At 37.5% G+C, this 17922-nt stretch overlaps 1 protein-coding gene across 21 annotated transcripts in view; it reads left to right on the top strand.

The window, feature by feature from the left end:
• Nucleotides 1-17922, top strand: part of MYCBP2 (MYC binding protein 2) — a 202020-nt gene that overhangs the window by 21197 nt on the left and 162901 nt on the right. For all 21 annotated transcript variants that reach the window (XM_080374375.1, XM_080374363.1, XM_080374371.1 and 18 more), the window contains exons 2-3: nucleotides 8487-8562; nucleotides 17504-17719. In XM_080374375.1, the coding sequence (XP_080230501.1) occupies nucleotides 8487-8562; nucleotides 17504-17719 (292 nt within the window). The remainder of the gene's footprint in view (nucleotides 1-8486; nucleotides 8563-17503; nucleotides 17720-17922) is intronic.

Raw genomic sequence — 17922 nt, 5'->3', positions numbered from 1 at the left:
CACTTCTCTAGTATACCCTTGGGCATCAGTTATATCCAAGAAAGTGTGGATTGATTCAGGTGGCTGGCCTGTCTTAATACAGGCATATATTTTAAGTGTGGTAGAGTGGTTTTCATCCCTTGTTCTCTTCATAGCTTTGCATAGTGTTGTAGGTTTCATTATGTTGACTAATTCCCATAGAAGTCTGCTCTTATGCCTGAATTTGTTGTATGTTTGCTTATCCAGATGGTGAACAGCTGAAAAGCTCAGTATGTCTCTACTTGGAAGCGTAATCAGAAACATGGCTTGACACCAGGAAAAAATGCTAAACTCCGAATAAGAAAAAAATGTACTCTTTCTCCAATGTACAACCACATTTATTGTGCAGTCAAATTTTCCTTTACTATGTAAACAAACAGTGAGGATCACAGGGTAGTTGAGATTATAAGGGATCTCTGGGGACTGTCTAGTCCAACCTTCCCGCTCAGAGTAGGATCATTCAGAGCAGGTTGCTCTGCATTTTGTCCAGTTGAATTTTGGATATATTCAAGGGTGGAGAATCTATAGCCTCCCAGGGCAATCAGTTCCAGTGTTCGGCCACTCTTACAGTTCTTATTTTTAAATGGAACTTCCTGTATTTCACTTTTTCCCCCCTTGTCTCTCAGCCTGTCACTGGATGTTGTTCAGAAGAGTCTGGCTCCACCATCTTTACTGTCTCCCATCAGGTGTATATCCACATTGAGAAAATTCCACCCTCGCCGGCCCAGATTTTCTCTTTTCCCAGTTAAACAATCTCTGCTTCCTCGGTTTCTTCTCATATGACAGACACTGTGTGGTCCCCTAAGCATTGTAGTGGTACTTCTCAGGAGTTGCTCCAGTAAGCGGGTCTCTCTTGTATTGGGGAGCCCCAAACTGGTCATGGTACTCCAGATGTGGTCTTGCCAGTACTGTGTAGAGCATAAAAGCCAATGTTGTCAACCTGCTGGCAACACTTTTTCAATCCCAGCCCAGGAGGCTGTATGCAGCCTTTGCTTCAGGGGCATGTCACTGACTGATGTTCGGTATGTCCACCATGAGCACCTGTAGGTCTTTCTCTGTAAAGCTACTTTCCAGTCAGTTGTCTGACAGTGCCTACAGCTGAAAACCTCAGTATGTCTCTACTTGGAAGCGTAATCAGAAACATGGCTTGACACCAGGAAAAATGCTAAACTCTGAATAAGAAAAAAATGTACTCTTTCTCCAATGTACAACCACATTTATTGTGCAGTCAGTTTTCCTGGGGTTGTTCCTCTCCAGATGTAGGACTTCGCATTTCCCCATGTTAAACTTGAGATAACTGGTGGCCCTCTTTTTCAGTCTGTTGAGGCCCCTTTGAATGGCAGCACAACCCTCTGGTTTATTGACGACTCCTCCAGGTGCCTCTGCAAACTGGTTTGAAGATGCACTCTGTCCCATCATTCACAGCCCTTTGACCGTAGCAACTTGGCCTGTTTTCAGTCCATGTTTTTCTAGCTTGTATTTCATCGGTTTGTGTATGGGGATGTTGTGACTGACAGTGTCAAAAGCCTTACTAAAGTTGAAATAAATAATCCATTGCTCTCCAGTTACCCAGTAAGACAGCTTTCTCATTGTAGGAGGCTACCAGGTTGGTCAAGCATGATTTCCTCTTTATAAATCCAAGCTGGCTATTTGCTGTCACAATCTTATTCTTTGTATGTTTGGATCCCTAGGTCTTCCCTCTTTCTCTTGGTGATAGGAGTACACATTTATTTTCTTCCAGTTCTCAGGACTGTGACTTTTCAAAGACGGAAGGTGACCTTGCATGTCATTGGCCACGTTCCTCAGCACTTGTGGGTGCATTCTGTCAGGTCCTGTTGACTTACTTAAATGTTTGCTAACCTGAATTTGAAGGTAAGACATCATTACTTGGACTTTTCCTCTGGTCTCAGGGACATGGCATGTCTGAGGACTAGTTTTACTAGTAAACATGTAGATGGCCAGTGTCCTTTGTGACTAGGCTCTTACTCATTCAGCATTGGGCTCACATTTTTCCCTAGTCTTCATTTTGCTACTGATACACCCATAGAAGCCAACCTTGTCTTTCACATCCCTTGCCAGATTGAACTCAAGTTGACTTTGGCTTTTAGAACCCCATCCCTGGACACTCAGACAGTGTCTTTATGTTTCCCCTGGGTGATGTGACCCTGCTGCCACCACTTGTGTACTTCCTTTTTATGCCTGAGTGTTGTCAGGAGCTCCTTGTTCGTCCATGCAGGTCTCCTGTCTCCTATGTTTGAATTCGTGCATGTGTGAACAAACCATTCTTGAGCTTGGAAGTTATTCTTGAAAATCATCTAGCTCTTCTGCACCTTTTTCTCTTCAGGGGACTGTATGCCATCAGGTTCTTCAAAGTAGGTTGCTGAGCAGGCCAAAGTCTGTTCTGAAGTCTAGGGTTGTGATCCTGCTTTTGCCTTGCTCCCTTCTTTCAGGTCCTGAACTTCACCTGCATTGTCACTGCATCCGTGACTGCCCCTAGCCTTCATTCACCTGACTTGTTCTTCCTTGTTTCAAGTGTCAAGTCCAGCAAAGTGTCTGCCTTCCTTGACTCCTCGATCACCTGTGTCGTGAAGTTATCGTTCATGTGCTATGCAAACCTTCTGTATTGTTATGCCCTGCCGTGTTCCTTTCTAGCAGATATGGGGATAGTTAGCTTCCCCTATAAGGACCAGGGCCGGTTAATGTGAGGTTTCTTGCAGGCCTTATATACTTCTTTTTGACCAGACTGTGTGTAGCAGACACCCAAAACAATATCTGTCTGCTTTCTAATCCTAGTCATCTCAACTGGCTCACTATCAACTCTTTCATATTCTGTTTGAATCACAAAAAGGACAAGGACAATCCAGTTGGTGTTCTGCAACAACTATAATAAAGTTCTTCTAAAGTTTGGATGTGGGAAGGTAAAGGAAAACCATCAAACTGAATAGTAGAAAGTGAAAAGTACTGTGTTTGCTACTTTCTTTGAAGTGTATTTTATACCTCCAGAGACTAAGCAGAGAGTAATGAAGTCATTGCATTTTCTGGGAAGTCATTCTGTGTTGATACTTTTTTTACTCAAAATATTCTTTTATTCCCCACCTCTCTTCTGTAAGTTTGCAGTACTTCAGTTCTCTAGTGGTGACTTAGGAGTAGTGGTGCTTCTGTGTGCAATTAGGTGATATTAAAGAAAAGTCTTTGAAAAATTGTGTCTATCAGATGTTATAATGCACTTATTAAAAAAGAAAATCACAAAGGTATATAGACTTTTGCAAGTCAGTCTTCTGACAGTTTGTTGGGCAGAACTTAAGGTAGATGAGATAGGGCTCTGACATTTAACTGCTTTGGACCAGTTAGTCTTCCTGTAGTCCCACTGCTTTTATGGCAAACATGATACTCCATGGTGTAGTGACAACCACTGGATAATCTGATTTGTAATCTTTAGATCCTTTATGGCAGTAATAAATCTATACAAACAAAGCTGCCAAATGGCACTAGTTATTATGTGATTTCTGCACATAGAGATGAGTATTGCTGATCTTGCGTTGTTACTTAGTATGGGGCAGCTGAGGAAAAGTGGAGGAAACATCAGTTCGTTACTTTTCAACCAATGTCCACATGTCAGTACTTGTATTTCACTGACTTTGCGTGGAGTGCATTGGTAGGTTTAGAGCATTTTAAGGAACTCAGTGCTGTAATGAAAGACCCTGAGACATGATGGTGACTACATGAGTGATAATAGCTTGCAGATGTGGCCTACTTGATAGTTTCAGCTTGGGATTTCACTTCAGGCTATTCAGAAGCAAACACTTGCTGCTTCTTGTCCAACCAAATCGACCACCAGCAGCAATAATTCACCAAGAGCATGGAACAAAAGAATTCTTTGATATCACAAATCTGTTTCCATTTCAGTGTTGCTGAGTGTTTGCTGCCTCTTAAGAATATTTCCACTAGCCCTTGAATGCTTAAGCTAACTGTGCAGAGTAAGCAGCTATGGAAACAAAACAATACAGTCTGTTTGTCTGGACACAGCATGACTTTGATAGACCTCTCCTGTCAACAGTATACTTCTTACCAAAGATACTTAACCATCAAATCAGAGCAAGCAAGTTTAGACAAATACAGTGAGTCAAAGTCAGTTAGAAGTGTAAAAATTTTTAGCATGTGTTAGCATGTGGCTTACTGAATTCACTCATTTTTCAAAAGTGTACTCAAAGATTTAATTAACAGGAGAACGACTGGGTTTTAATGTTGTTCTAGCTACCACGACCTTTGGTAGCATATCTCAGATAGAAGCAAAGGTTTTAGGTCAGGCAGCAGTTGAATAACACTTTTGTTGTTCCTATTCTGCCTCAACAGCAGAGACAGAATAATAATTTTTTTTCTACTTGTCAGTGACACCTTTAGTGTAACATACAGCCTAGAAGAGCTTATGCAGGTGTGACAGTATTAACATAAGGTTAACATAATGTTAACCCATATCGAGTAATTCAGTAACAACTTGGGGGGGGGGGGGGGGGGGGGCAGCGCTAAACACATAAAGCTTCCTTCTCAAATTTCAACTTACGATTTGCAATTCAGGACTGTTGAGACTTTGAGGTAAGATGCTCTGTTTGCATTTCCTCAGCTCTTTTGAACAGAGTAAGAGCAATGGTGTTGAGACAACTGAAGAGCACCCTCCTAATATTGCAGCAGATATTGCAAGTTCTAGCTAATGCTGCTTCTGATTGGAAAACAAATAAACTAAGCATGCTTTTACTTCCTTTTACAGCAGGTGCCATGAAGCCCAATAGAAGTTGCAAACATGTCATTTAACAGCTATGTTACCTACTTTAAACTGTCCACCAATCACTTGTTGCCCACCCTCACCTTTTTTTTCTTTTCCCTTTGGTTTGAGATGGTTGTTCCATATTCCATGGTTTAACATTTTAGGTCTTTGCTTTTATTCTCAACAGATTTTTCTGTGAAGGCTATAATAGCACCATTCACTCTTTCTTTGGGTCCATTTGCCACAAGTATTTTCTTGTCAATGTATCTTCATGTTCTGCACTCATTTGACTTGCACTTCCTTTGTGGTCTAATTCAAAATTGCTAACTTAGTCTCAGATGTTACAACGGTTTGAAGTAGTCTGCAGAAAACCTGCCTAAGATTGGCTGATAATCAGTGTTTGGTTTGTGTGAACTGAATGGTATCAACAGCTGAGTTAAATGTTAAAGGCTAAAGACCACCTGCCACTGGAAGCAGATTGTCAGCATAGAGTTTCAGCGCTTTCACAAATAACAGTTTACAGCATTTTACAATTGTTAACCAAAACCATAATTAATAATTTAGCTAAAGAATCCAACCGAGCCATATCAGGTCTTGTTAATCTGCAGGTAGTAGAAGAGTCAGGCTTATAATTAACACATGTGGTTTTCAACAGGAAATTACTCATAATCTGCTTAACATTGTTTTTCATGAATATACTTGCCTATATTTTATCCTTTCTACCTGAATATTAGAACCTCTTGGCATAATGGTATATAACAGTAGAACTGTGGACAATCATATATATCTTTATATGTTATATACAGATACTTTATAAACACATTAGTATTACACAAAATAATGATAGGTTGCTTAGAACTGTTTATAAAATTAGTGTTGATGAGTTTTCTTTAATTTTTTTGATTAATCACTTACTAGTTCCAAAGTTTCATTTCGATATGGGGAAAAATAATGCTTTCTAACAAACCCACGGGGATTTCAGTATCCTTGATGTTTTGTTTTAAGAAAAAATAGGGAAATAAGTGTGGGTTCTCAACATGGCATTTCTATACCAAGTTGTTTCCATGTAAAAAACTGTTCAAGCCTGAAAGCTGGTGAAGATAATGACTGCTACAGTGGAGCGACTAGGAAAAGTTTATACTTGTAGCATCTTTAATGGCTGATGAATGAATGAGGGAGATCATAGCATCACCACTTGGAATCTGAAAGAGGAAGTAAGCCCATTGCTGATCTTTCCTGCTTGCTAATTGAAGAAGACATTGTCTAGGTATCATTGACAAATGAAGTTAGTGTGCAAAACAGTGGGGGTTTTGTCACTTTGGAAATGAGCCCAATCTTAGCAAGGGGGGGAGAAAAAGCCTTGATTTTGGGGGTTTCTAGGTGTATATGTACACACAGATAAATACATACAAAAATACAGGGGCTGGTCCTTTGATATATTTACAAGACGGAAAAGTACGTCTAATATTTGCACACTGTAACAAATCTGGAGAGTCTGCAAGAATTTTGGCAGGCAGAATTAAATTTGAAGTATCTTGGCAAGTTGAGTTAATGTCCTTTTTTCAAAAAGAAAACCAAAAAGCAATGCTTATTGAGTCTCTGGAAAGCGCAAATTGTAGTGTGTTTAAAAGATGTAATTAATAGGGCAACTAGATGAAAAAGTATTGGAAACCCAGTTTGGAGGTTTGCAGGAAAATGTTTTCAAGTCAGTCTGGGTTACGTAGGTCTGCCATGTCATATTGCTGTGAAGCTGGCAGATAATGCCTGGAATACATACTTTGGAGGAATATGAGGCAGTTCTTCTTCCTCTTCTCAATAGCAAATATTAAGTAGTGTTTTCAGTTTTGGTCAGGGTGGTTTACTTGTGGTGTGGACTGAGAGAGCCCTGAAGCCACCCAAAATAAATCAGGACTTTTACGCTTAAAGTTAGGGTGAAAGTTTCGTAATAGGTTGTTTGGTTCAGAGAAGAAGATTGAGTGGCTATAGAATGGAAAGGACTGCACTGTTCATGTTTGACAGCAGAATAAGAATTAACTTCAGTAAATTCTAATAAGGAAAAAAACCCTTATCTAATGTAAGAATAACTAAATAGTGAAACTGTCTATAGAGTTTGATTATATAAATTTGGATGTTAAAGGTTGTATGAAATTTCTTCTCCCTGCTTCTTAAGTAGGTTGTATACTGTCATATATTGAAACTTTACTGTTGAAGGAACCTTAGGAGGTCATCTAGGTTCTCTTTATAAGCTTTAGTTCACTAGGTGGGTGAGTGGGGGTGTTTCCCCTCACTGAATCACTTCTTTTAATTCCAGGGTAATGGTGGTCATTCCTTATAAGAAAAGTGGTGAGCTGATTTGTTTCTGCAGGTAGTGTCTTGATAAGGAACGTACCTTCTTCTTTGTTAACAGGTGAAGATGGAAAAGGTGATGAAATTTCTAGCAGACAGCTTTCTTGGGATACTCTGTGGGGGCTCTTTGTTTGAGCTTGTTTTCTGACTGGTGGCCAGTCCGACTTTAGTTTGCAGCTTTTGACTGCTGGTCCATGAGACTTCTATACTCGTGCAGTCTGAATGCTGTACGTGACAGAATTGTAAGCAATACGTTTGTAGTCCCTCAGAATTTTTATTTAGAACAAAATTGTTTGAAAAAAATGCTGAGATTCTCCTGATTCTCAATCTCTTTCCAGTTTGTTACCTGAAAGTGTAACTTCTTACTGCCTGTGATTTTCAGATTCCATAGTTTTATTTTTCCAACTAGTCTGAACTATAAACTGTTTGAGTAATGTTTAAGTGGCACAGAGGAATGCTAGTTGCAGTTGCTTTAAGTCCTGTATAGGATGAGCTGTGTGCTGCACAGATAACATCTGTCTTTTTTTTTTTTTTTTGCCAGAGGGTTTGTATTTGAACAGACCAGAGAAATGTAGAGTATGTTAAAAAGCATGCGTCTGGAACAAAGTAACCTCACTGATCTGATGATAACAAAATAGTTGTGTGCATATGTATGGACTCTTTTTTTTTTTTTTTTTTTTTCCCTCAACTGGGTAGTAATATGGAGGAGAAAAAGATTGTGATAGGAATGAGGTGTAGGCAGAAGAGGGTTAGAATACTGTGTGTTAGCCAGAGCTGTAAAGTAAAGGGATGGAAATGAAAAGTCTGTAAGATGAGGGTGGGAAAAGTCCACACAAAAGTTGAAAAAGCTGTTTGAGAAGTTGCAGTTTCTTCAACCAACTGAATTTTCTGCCAAATGATACATTTTTTAAGCTTTCTTTTTTACTTGGAAGGCTTGAATTCTTATCTGGTAAAGACTTCAGAAAACATACATGTTCTTTACTAACTGGATATATTATTGAGAATTGTCAATAATTACTGCTTCTAGCATTGGTGTAGCACTAATGGACTTGTAATAGAAACAGTAGAGTAAACCAGTATAAAATATAGGAATTTTTTTTGTCTGTCCTAGCATATATTCTGCTTAAATCACTGAAAGTAAAGAAACTTAATTCAGTGGAGCATTAAGAAAGCATAATTTTAAGTGCTTTATATTCTCTTCTATACTCGGAAATTCTGCCTCTGTTGGTTCCCTTTGCTTAGGAGAAAAAAATAAAAAAAGAGGAGTTCTGACTTTTTTAATCCTCTGCTGGTGCTGCTGTTTACCATTGGGTGTGGAAGGGAGTTTGATTCTTTTGTTCTCATTTCTGCTCTTTTTCAGAAGTAAGAAACTTTTTAGCAAGAAAAAATTGAAAAGGAAACAGAAGACTAAATTGAAAGTAAAAACACGCAACAAGGTAAGTCTATAACTGACAAATTTCTAACTAAAAAATGCAAGTAATTTCAACTGAGAAAAAAAAAGATATATAAAAGTGTAACCAGCAATTTAATTCTTTAGAAAAAATAAAAATAGGCCAGCATTGTTTCTTCGTTTACTGTGTTTTATATGACTATGATAATGATGTTAATCTTATTCATCTGTTTGCTACTAATGTTCAGCATGAAATACTATGAGCAGCATTTTTGATTCTCCAGTTCCTAAACTGTAAATGTAGCTAAACGTAGTGGTCTTATAGTTAAATTTAGAGATGCATGTCTAGCCAACAGAGACTGCTGCTGCGAGTTCTGTATACATTGCCTAAAGGAGAAAGGACGCGTTCAATATCTAAGGAATCCAAAGTTACCTCTGAAAATTCCTCCATAATGGAATAGATGATACTTACCTGTTTCTATTAATATTTTTGCCCCATGTAACCCCTGCCTCCATCACTTTAAATGCATGGGAGCAGTACAATGAACTTCTTAAAAATGTTTACAAGTTTAGTTGTTGCAGAGAAGAAATCTAGGCAGAAGCAACAGTATTTTAAAATACTGCTCTGCTGCATTCTGTATTGGAGATGTATTAATTTTATGTTCAAGCTAGCGCGTTGGAGGGATTTTCGTGAAGGCTCATTGCAGGCATGGAGGCTTCTTCCTGGGTTCCCACTGTAGTCAGTAAAGAAAAAGTAGATGATTCTGGACTGGTTCTGAAGGACAGAACCACAGAAATATCCAGTGAAAACACTTTCTAGTCAGTTAAATGCTCTTACAATACAAATACACTGTAGATCAAATTTGCTGTCTTATCCCTGTTTGCCAAACCTTGTGTAGTTACTCTATCTCAAGACAGATGACTTTGGGAGGGTGAAGCAGGCCCTGTATCTCTTCATTTGGTATTGCCTTTTTTTGGATGCTTACCAGATTGTTCTGCTTATCTCAAGTAGTGCAGCTCCAGTCTTTGGTATAGAACGGGCTTATCTTCACTTCTGTTTTCAGCACTGTACAGTGAAATGTTTCTGGTCCAAACTGTTTTTTTCAGCCCTTCCTTCAGTTGCTATGATAACAGAAGTTTTAGCCCTGTTCCCTTCGTGATTTTTTTCAGATGCACTGTCAACACACAAAACCAGGTTAGAAATTTGAAGAAATTTTGCAAAAATCTAGTTAGTCTTTGTGTGTTCTGTCTGGTGACAGAAATTTGTGTTTTAAAATAAGATAACTCTTCACCTTTGATCATTGAAAGGGAACCTTGTCTTTCTGAGTAGTGGTGGCCTAGTTGAACATTCGAGTAGGAAGCTAAATCCAGAACCACTGTTCTCCACAAGCTTGACAGTTAAATGTGCTTCTTGGATTTAGTGACACTGGATAACTGGATTGGCAGGATCCCTTCTGAATGGCCAAAGACATGAACATATTAAGGGCTGGTTCTTGTCAGTAGTTATAGATTTGGCACTGATTGATCATCTCTACACCTCATGCCTATGGAGGGTTGTTTCCAAGATTTTATTTTGATTTGAAACAGCTTCTACTTTAAGCATTAAATAAGATGTATCTGCCTTTGAAAGGTATAATGGTTTTTTGCATGCCTTTTATGATGCCTCTATTCTAGGAAGTCTTTGAGGCAGGCCAGGGTTGACCAGTAGAGCATTGATGTTTGTTCTGATTCACTGAGGTACAGAAAGGCACTCCAGCTTATTCTTGCAAGACAGCAATAACTTCTGTATTTCCTGAAAAATGTAGATGAAAAGGGAGAGGTAAAATCAGATCCATAGCTTTACAAACTTCGTTTACTGGAAAAGTGGGGTGGATTTGTTTTTTGGTTTTGGTTGTTTCCTTGGGGTTTTTTTTGTTGGTTTGGGTGGGGTTTTTTTGCCCTATATGTTTTTCAATGCATTCCCATACTTTGCAGTGCAGGATAAGCACAATGATAATTTTTGCACTGGAATGTCTGAAAACAGATTTGTGTATTGTCAGGAAAATGTGAGTTTTCATTTGAAGCCTTGTAATAGGGCAGATTGAAAAGCCCATCCCTACTGGACATTTTGAGCAGACTTGTGTGCATCTGTTAATTTCTTAAGAGCCAGGGTCTTTTAGTCTGAACAATGGGAGCTTTCTCTTGATATGCTTGATAGAGGCAGAGAGGGCCTTAAATTAAGAATAAGCTGAAGGAACCCAAAAATTTGTTCTTTATATCGTGTGCTTACTAAAAATAATTGAGTAATTGAAGAGGAGGGAACACTTAAAAAAAAAAGCCTTTGAGCAACTGGAGGAAAATAATTTCCACCATTTATGTATTAAATGTTATAACATTTTAAGTATAAAACATTATTTTATATTTAATGCAGCCCAGTAGTTTGAGCCTTATTCTGTCTCTAAGCTGGGGTCATGTTATGATCATTTTGAGCTCCTGTTAACTTTTGGTTTTGTGGTTTAGTATCTTTATTTTAAACAGTGGTATAAAATTTTAACATGTGGATACAGTGTGTTTTGGCTTTAGAAATTCAGGGCTGAATATGTTGTTTTAAATAGACAACAAATATGCCATTACTAGCCATCGGTGTAGCACCTTGGATTCTTGCTGCTGCCTCCTTTTTTTTTTTTTTTTTTTTTTTTTTTTTCTTTTTGGCAACAATTATCACTAGAAAATTGTAGGCTGTGTAACTTATGTCGACCCTATGAATACTGCTGCTTACTTCCCCCACCCCTCCCCCCGCCTCTTTTCACCCCTTGGAGCTTTCCCACATAACCATTAACTCAAAACTGCTGTTTAGAACAACTAGCTGAGAGACTGGATGGAAAGCCGTCTTCTGTTCTCATAATGTTATTTGAAGAATACTGAAGAATTGGAGTCTGCCATAGACAAAGAACGTAATTCCAGTGATTGGCATCCACCTGCTTAAATTATGCAACTATGACTTGTTTAGCTTTATACAAATAGAAGGAGTAAAAAAAATAGGAGGAGGAAAGGATAGTTCACATAGCAGACAAATTTATTGTAAGCCAATGATTAGATGTATAACGTGGATCAACTGGGAGAAATATTTGTCTCAATAAAACCACATGGAACTTCTTAAATAATTTAGCAGTGTTTTTAATGGCTTTTGTATTATTTGGTGTTTCAACCTCAAGAGGGCATCCCTTTCTAAGAGATGTTTTAACTGTTCAGAGAATTCGGTGAGGCTCTATGGGTCTGTGTTATGCACAGGTTAGATCAGATGGTTATTATAGCCTTACCTATTTTTAACAACAGATTAACTTTCCTCTCCTAGATTATAGTCTATTTCCATCACATCTGTGAATAAACGATTACTGCAGTCATCTGGTTCAAGAGGAAGGAAATAAGTTGGTCAGAAAATAAGCTATGTATGGATTTCATCTTTTGAGAAAACAGTTTCCTTAGGTGTGAGACAAGCGTAAAGGAGACCAGAGGGTTTTGTTTTTCCCACTTCTTTCCTTGAGCGTACTGGAACATTACATAGGCTAACTGAGGAGAGCATTTGTGAGTCTGGTTGATTTGATTTATTTTATGAACCAAACCTGTGCCATTTAACCTTTCCTACATAATGCATCCTTCCATTTACCAGGGTCTACGTGTTTACAAGGACAAGTCACGTATCAGAGTACAGGCATCTATGCTTCATTCTCTCTCATAAGATAGCTTCGTATCTTTTAGAAAGCAAGTAACACCCAAGAAATAAAACTTTACCTTCATATATTAAAACTCTGTTCATGATTCTTCATTTACATTGGCATTGCAGTTTCTCAGACTTACATTTAGACTTCAGTATTCAGTGGTTCTGGACTGAATTGTTCTTTCTTCAGCGTCTTCTAGAACTTCAAGAGAAAGACATTTCTAATTTTATCTTGACTGCTTGGAGAACATAATCAGCTTCTATTTTGTCTACCTAAAATACAGAAAACTTTTGTGAGGATTTTAATTAGGTTTATCACGTTTAACAGATTCTCTATCTATTCTTCTGGAAAAGATGCCATAGTCTTACTGACCATTGAAATGACCTTTCATCACTGTTACCTCACCTTGTATGGTTTCTGTTGAGAATCTCCTTTTTGAAGTTTAATATTGCACATTTTTTAAGAATGATGTCATATTTAAAAATTGCTTTTCCTTTCCACCAAAATTTAATTTTAGATGTTCTGTCTAGCACAAATTTTTCCAACTCTCAAGATAGCACATACCCAATATTCATCACACCTAACTTTTACGATGTATGTTTCATCATGTATCTTGTTTTATGAAGGTGCATTTTCTATTTATGATGATACCAAGTGAAACAACAAAGGTAAAGATTTCAGAATGTCCCACTTTCTTATAGTTCCTATGAAAACCACTGAATCAAAAAGGGTCATTCTTTTTTCCAGTCCTGAAGCTCCATTCTTTTTGAAAGTGATAGTGATTTCTTATTCTGAGGAACCAAATGCTTTGGGAGAAATGTGAGGCCTATCACCTTGTCTTCTACTCAGACATCCTAGAAGCTGGGTTCTAGTCATTCTTATATTTAGGGAGTGCTTTGGATTGCAATATTCCAGTAACCATTAAGAAAAGGACATTTAGAGGTGCAGAAAAAGCAGTTGTTGCTCTTCACCTTATCCACAGTGTCGCAAACAGATGTTTCATGCATCTGTGGATATGAATACACTTAACACCAAGGAAACAAGCTATAGGGTGGGTTTTTTCTTGAAATAATGTATCCCATAGCTCAAGAGCAGTCTGATTGGATTATTAATAATCCTAGGTCTGTGCAAAATTGGTAAATTGCTTCACTGAGTTGTTAGAAGTTGGTTAACATTTTCATTTAATGTTCCAGTGTTTTCCTTAACAACGTACAAGTATTTTGTGTCAACATGAAATGCAGCATCATTAACGTAACTTAAATTAGACTTTATTGGTTTGATATAAGAATTACAAAGTGGGGTTTTGTAGGCATAGTTAGTGGTTAGATTTTCACAGTGATCTGTTCTACCTCAAAATCTATGAGCCAGTAGCAAGATTGTACAGATACTAGCACAAATCTCATACTGCTGGGGAGGTTTGTATGGCTGTGTAGAAGTGACCCAATGCGATGGCTGTCATTAGAAGCAGAAAATGAAACTTCCAGTGCATGATGGGATGAACTTACATCCCAGTTTCCTAACTTGATTGGTGCATCTGATGACCTCAGTGAAGTTAAGAATCTGTTATAATCTGGAAAGGAAAAATCTTACCTTAGATGGAAAAAACTTCTGATGTCTGTTTTGAATACTTTCCACTACAACTGCTGACAAAAAGAAAAGGGGTGCGGGAAGCTGCTCACTGAAAGAGACAGAACATTCTCCTGTTTGGTTGTGGGTTTTGTTTGTTTGTTTTATCAGATCCATCTCTGCCTTCTGTAAAAGAAATCTAAAAAAAAGTTTATACAAACTACTCATATACCTCCACTTCTGAACAGATGTTTTTTGAAGACCTGGAAACTATAAATATTATAGTTAAAGTCCCACAGAGACTTGAGCAAATAAATCATGAAAAGTCAGTGGCTTCCACCTTGTAGTGAAGTTTGTGGGGGGAAGAGAGAGAAAGAACGACATGATAATTGGATATTCCCTTCCTACTCTCCAACCAGAAACAATGTGCCTTGTCATTCAGCACCTTTCTTCTGCCTTGAGGCATGCTAAGCATTTTTGTGCTTATACATGTAATGTTAATTCAGTTAAATTTTTTTCCCCTCAAATGAAAGACAGTAAGCAGTGAAAGTTGTAATTATCCTTGAGTTTTAACCTGGTTTTGTGACAACTTACTACTGTTCAAAGGAGGATTTATTTAGTACAGTCATAAGACCAGTGTTTTTAAACTGACAAAACCAGGTAGTGAATTTAAAAAATATTCTTAAGGGACATTGTTAGCTTTTCTACTATATTTGTCAAGTGTATAACAGGATAGAGTATAAGATAGTTTCAAAATTTTTCAGTTCTCAGAGATAAGGTGTTGTGAAGGGAAGGCAGAGGTATGAACTAAGAAATGTAAACAGTGGGTTAACATCACAGCTAGGAATTAAACTCTAGTTCTAAGTCATATATTCTAGTGCTACACTGTTCAGATAGAGCAGGGTTTTTCTGGAGAATGTGCTGTATTGAAGTCTGGATAGCAGATTATTGTATATACATATAGTTTGCAATGTTGTATAAGATTGAGACACTAAATAGAAATATAGACTATTTAAAATGCTTACTGTTTAAAAGTTAAAGCATTAGCTAAGGGACTTTTTAGTAGTTGTAGAGTATTGAGAATAAGAAAGGGGTTTATTTCTGAAAACTAGTCAACTTACTATTAATAAGCAAGAAAACATACATTGATATTTATCTAGCACTGTAATGTCTAAAATTATCTGTGCTGGTTAAACAATTTGGCCAACTTATTTCAAAAGAGGCAATATGAGCTACAGAACTAAAGCTGTTCTGGAACAGAGACTGAGCTGAACCCCTGACAGGAAAGAACTGAAATGGGAGCTCTTCACAGAAGTTACGATTACAGTACATGACAATAATTAGATAAGTGAAATGTGAGATAGAGATATTTCAGAGGATTCAGATATTTTTCTCTTCCTGTAACTGTCATTAAACTGGGAAATGCATAATAAATTTACTAAATATTTTTTTTTAATCTGTGCAGTTCAACTCAATTAGCTTTAAAGCTGAAAGCTTATATTGTGTGTTTGCCTTAACAACAGCTGCAAAAACTGTTGGGGTATGTGAATGGATATTTGACATACAGAAGAGTCATATCATCAAACAGTTTAGTTTTCTGGTGCCAGATACATTTTAAAGTATGTAGCAGTTCATTATCATTGGTATTAGTCCAAATCTATTTTGATGCAGTTTGATACTGGAATAACATGACATTGTATCTTGAGTTCTTGCACGGATTAATGATTGTGGTTTTTTAACAGTAGCTTTATTATTTCAAAGATAGTTGTGTTGAACAAGGACTAAACTTCTGTTGCATTTCAGTTCCTAATGGCAGAACTTCTGTTGTGCCAAAATAGAAAAAAAAACCCCAAACTTTTTTGTTCTTCATTGTCTTTATTTTTTTGCACTTACTGCTAGCACCAATATGGGTAAGAAAAATTAACGCAGTGTCTGTGTTGGATAAAATAGGCTACAGAGTAAACATGGCTTCTTAATGTTTCAGCTTGCAATAATTTTGTAGTAATAATGGAAAGGAAGGATATGCAAATATGTACCAGTACGGTTAGAATAATACTATAGTCAAAAATAAAGGGAAATACGTAAACTATGAAATATTTTTAAGTTCTTCTCATTATTTTTTTTTTTTTTTTTGTGACATATGTTGTTAAATGGTCTAACTTAGAAGCCTGTATTATTTCTGGTAATAATAAAAAGATAAGTGGAGACAAAAACCTGTTGTGAACCATTGCTGTGTTTTGATGTACAAACTTGTGTCTACCATAGTGTAGAAAAATAAATCCCTCCATTAAAACATTATCCAGTTCACTGGTTCTCTTCTCTGCTTAAGTCCTCTTTCCCATCAGTGCTCTCACAGATGTGTGAGTATTTCCACTCTGAGCCGTTCCAGATCACTGTAATATAATTCACGATGTATTCTGCCAGATGAACATGGTCATTCACAATATCTATCCCCCTTAAATAAAAAGAAAAAAAGCCTCCATCCTCACTGCCCCCCAAGATAAAAGAAACAAACCAAAATAACCTTGTGAAGTTAGTCATGACCCTGAATCAGTGTGGCCTAGTGCTCTTCCAAATTTTGCCTTGCAAGTTCAAGGAAATTTGTCTTGCACTCTTAACCTAGGTCTTCTCTCCTTACGTAGGCCCTGTGCCCTCTGTCTACACTGAAGTATTATAGGGAATCCCTTCCTCCCATATTCCTGAAGTCCAGTTTTTCATAGCCTGGGCTCAAACCAGCCTGGGCTCAAACCAGCCTAGTCTTTGGTAGTACACAACCGAAGAGAAAGTATAACCCTGCTTAGGGATTATTTTGTTGTTGTGGGGTTTGGAGTTTTAGTTTAAGTCTATCATTCCTCCTGTGTTATTGTACTGTTGCAGAAAGGGGGAGTATGGGGCAGAGTTTAAAAGATGTTTTTTAAAAAAATGTTTTTTCTTAATATTTTTTCAAGTCTGATGACAGCCTTCTGGAGGCTTTTCTGTGCCTTGGCAGTGGCTGACAGTAATACACTTGTAATAGATACCAAGGAAAGGGTAGGGCAGGGTAGTGGGTAGAGTAAGGGTGTGGATAGCAGTAGTTTCTCAGAATAGTTTCCAAACTTTGTGGTTCAGGGCTGTTGAAAACAGGATGGTGTCCTGTTATGTCATAGGTGTTGATACATTTTTGTATTCGGTAGTTTGTCCATTAGGTTTTTATTAGCCACAGCATCCTGCCGTGGGAGTTTTTGAATTGCCATCTGTTTTCATTTAATGACGAGACATCTAATGGCATTTTTAATTTCTAATATACATTTAGTAAACAGCTTGAATTTATTATTTACCCTTAGATTAAAATTAACAACTAGAATAAAAAATGACACATTTTAAAATTCAATAATAAATAAAAAATATTAACTGACTCCTGTTAGATAAATCCTGAATTCTGCTAGTCTTTTGCCTGTGACACAGGTTTGGACCATTCTGTAGCCTGAGCTGCTTTCATTTTCTGTCCTAGTGTCCTCATCAAGTTATGAGAGGTAGAGACTAAACCCAGATGGAATATATTGAAATTTCTTCCTTTTCCTCCTTTCTTTCCTGCCTGAAATGTAATTGCTACTTCAGCAAGAAAGTTCAGTCTCGAGTTTGAGAATCATTTTGCTTAGCCAAAATTATTGAGATGGTTGAGATTACTTTTATTTAGCAAAGCTTGAAACTTCTAATAAACTTAAAATTGATCTTGTTTTTCAGACTGAAAACCTAGAAAGTACAATAACTATACCAGATATCAGATTACATAGCAACCCTTCAGCTTTTAATGTTTACTGCAATGTCCGCCATTGTGTGTTGGAGTGGCAAAAAAAGGAAGCATCTGTATCTTTGGCTTCAAAGAACAGTGTACAGAGTGGGGATTCAGACAGTGATGAAGAAGAGGAATCCAAAGAGCCACCTATCAAACTTCCAAAGGCAAGTAACTGGATACTGTTTGAAGTGTGCCATGTATGTCATCTGAAGTTGGTATGTTCTTTGTGGTCAATAAGGAACAGCATTCTAAGCTAGCTGCTCAGAAAATAGCTATAGTTTTAGTTGTGGTCCATTTAGTCCAGAATCATCTGATCTGATGAATTAGGAAGATCTGTGTACCTGCCCAGTAATTATCTTCAAGTCAA

The sequence above is a fragment of the Falco punctatus genome, assembly GCF_963210335.1.
Source record: "Falco punctatus genome assembly, chromosome: 2".
Taxonomy (NCBI): domain Eukaryota; kingdom Metazoa; phylum Chordata; class Aves; order Falconiformes; family Falconidae; genus Falco; species Falco punctatus.
This window is presented reverse-complemented; position numbering and strand designations above follow the sequence as displayed.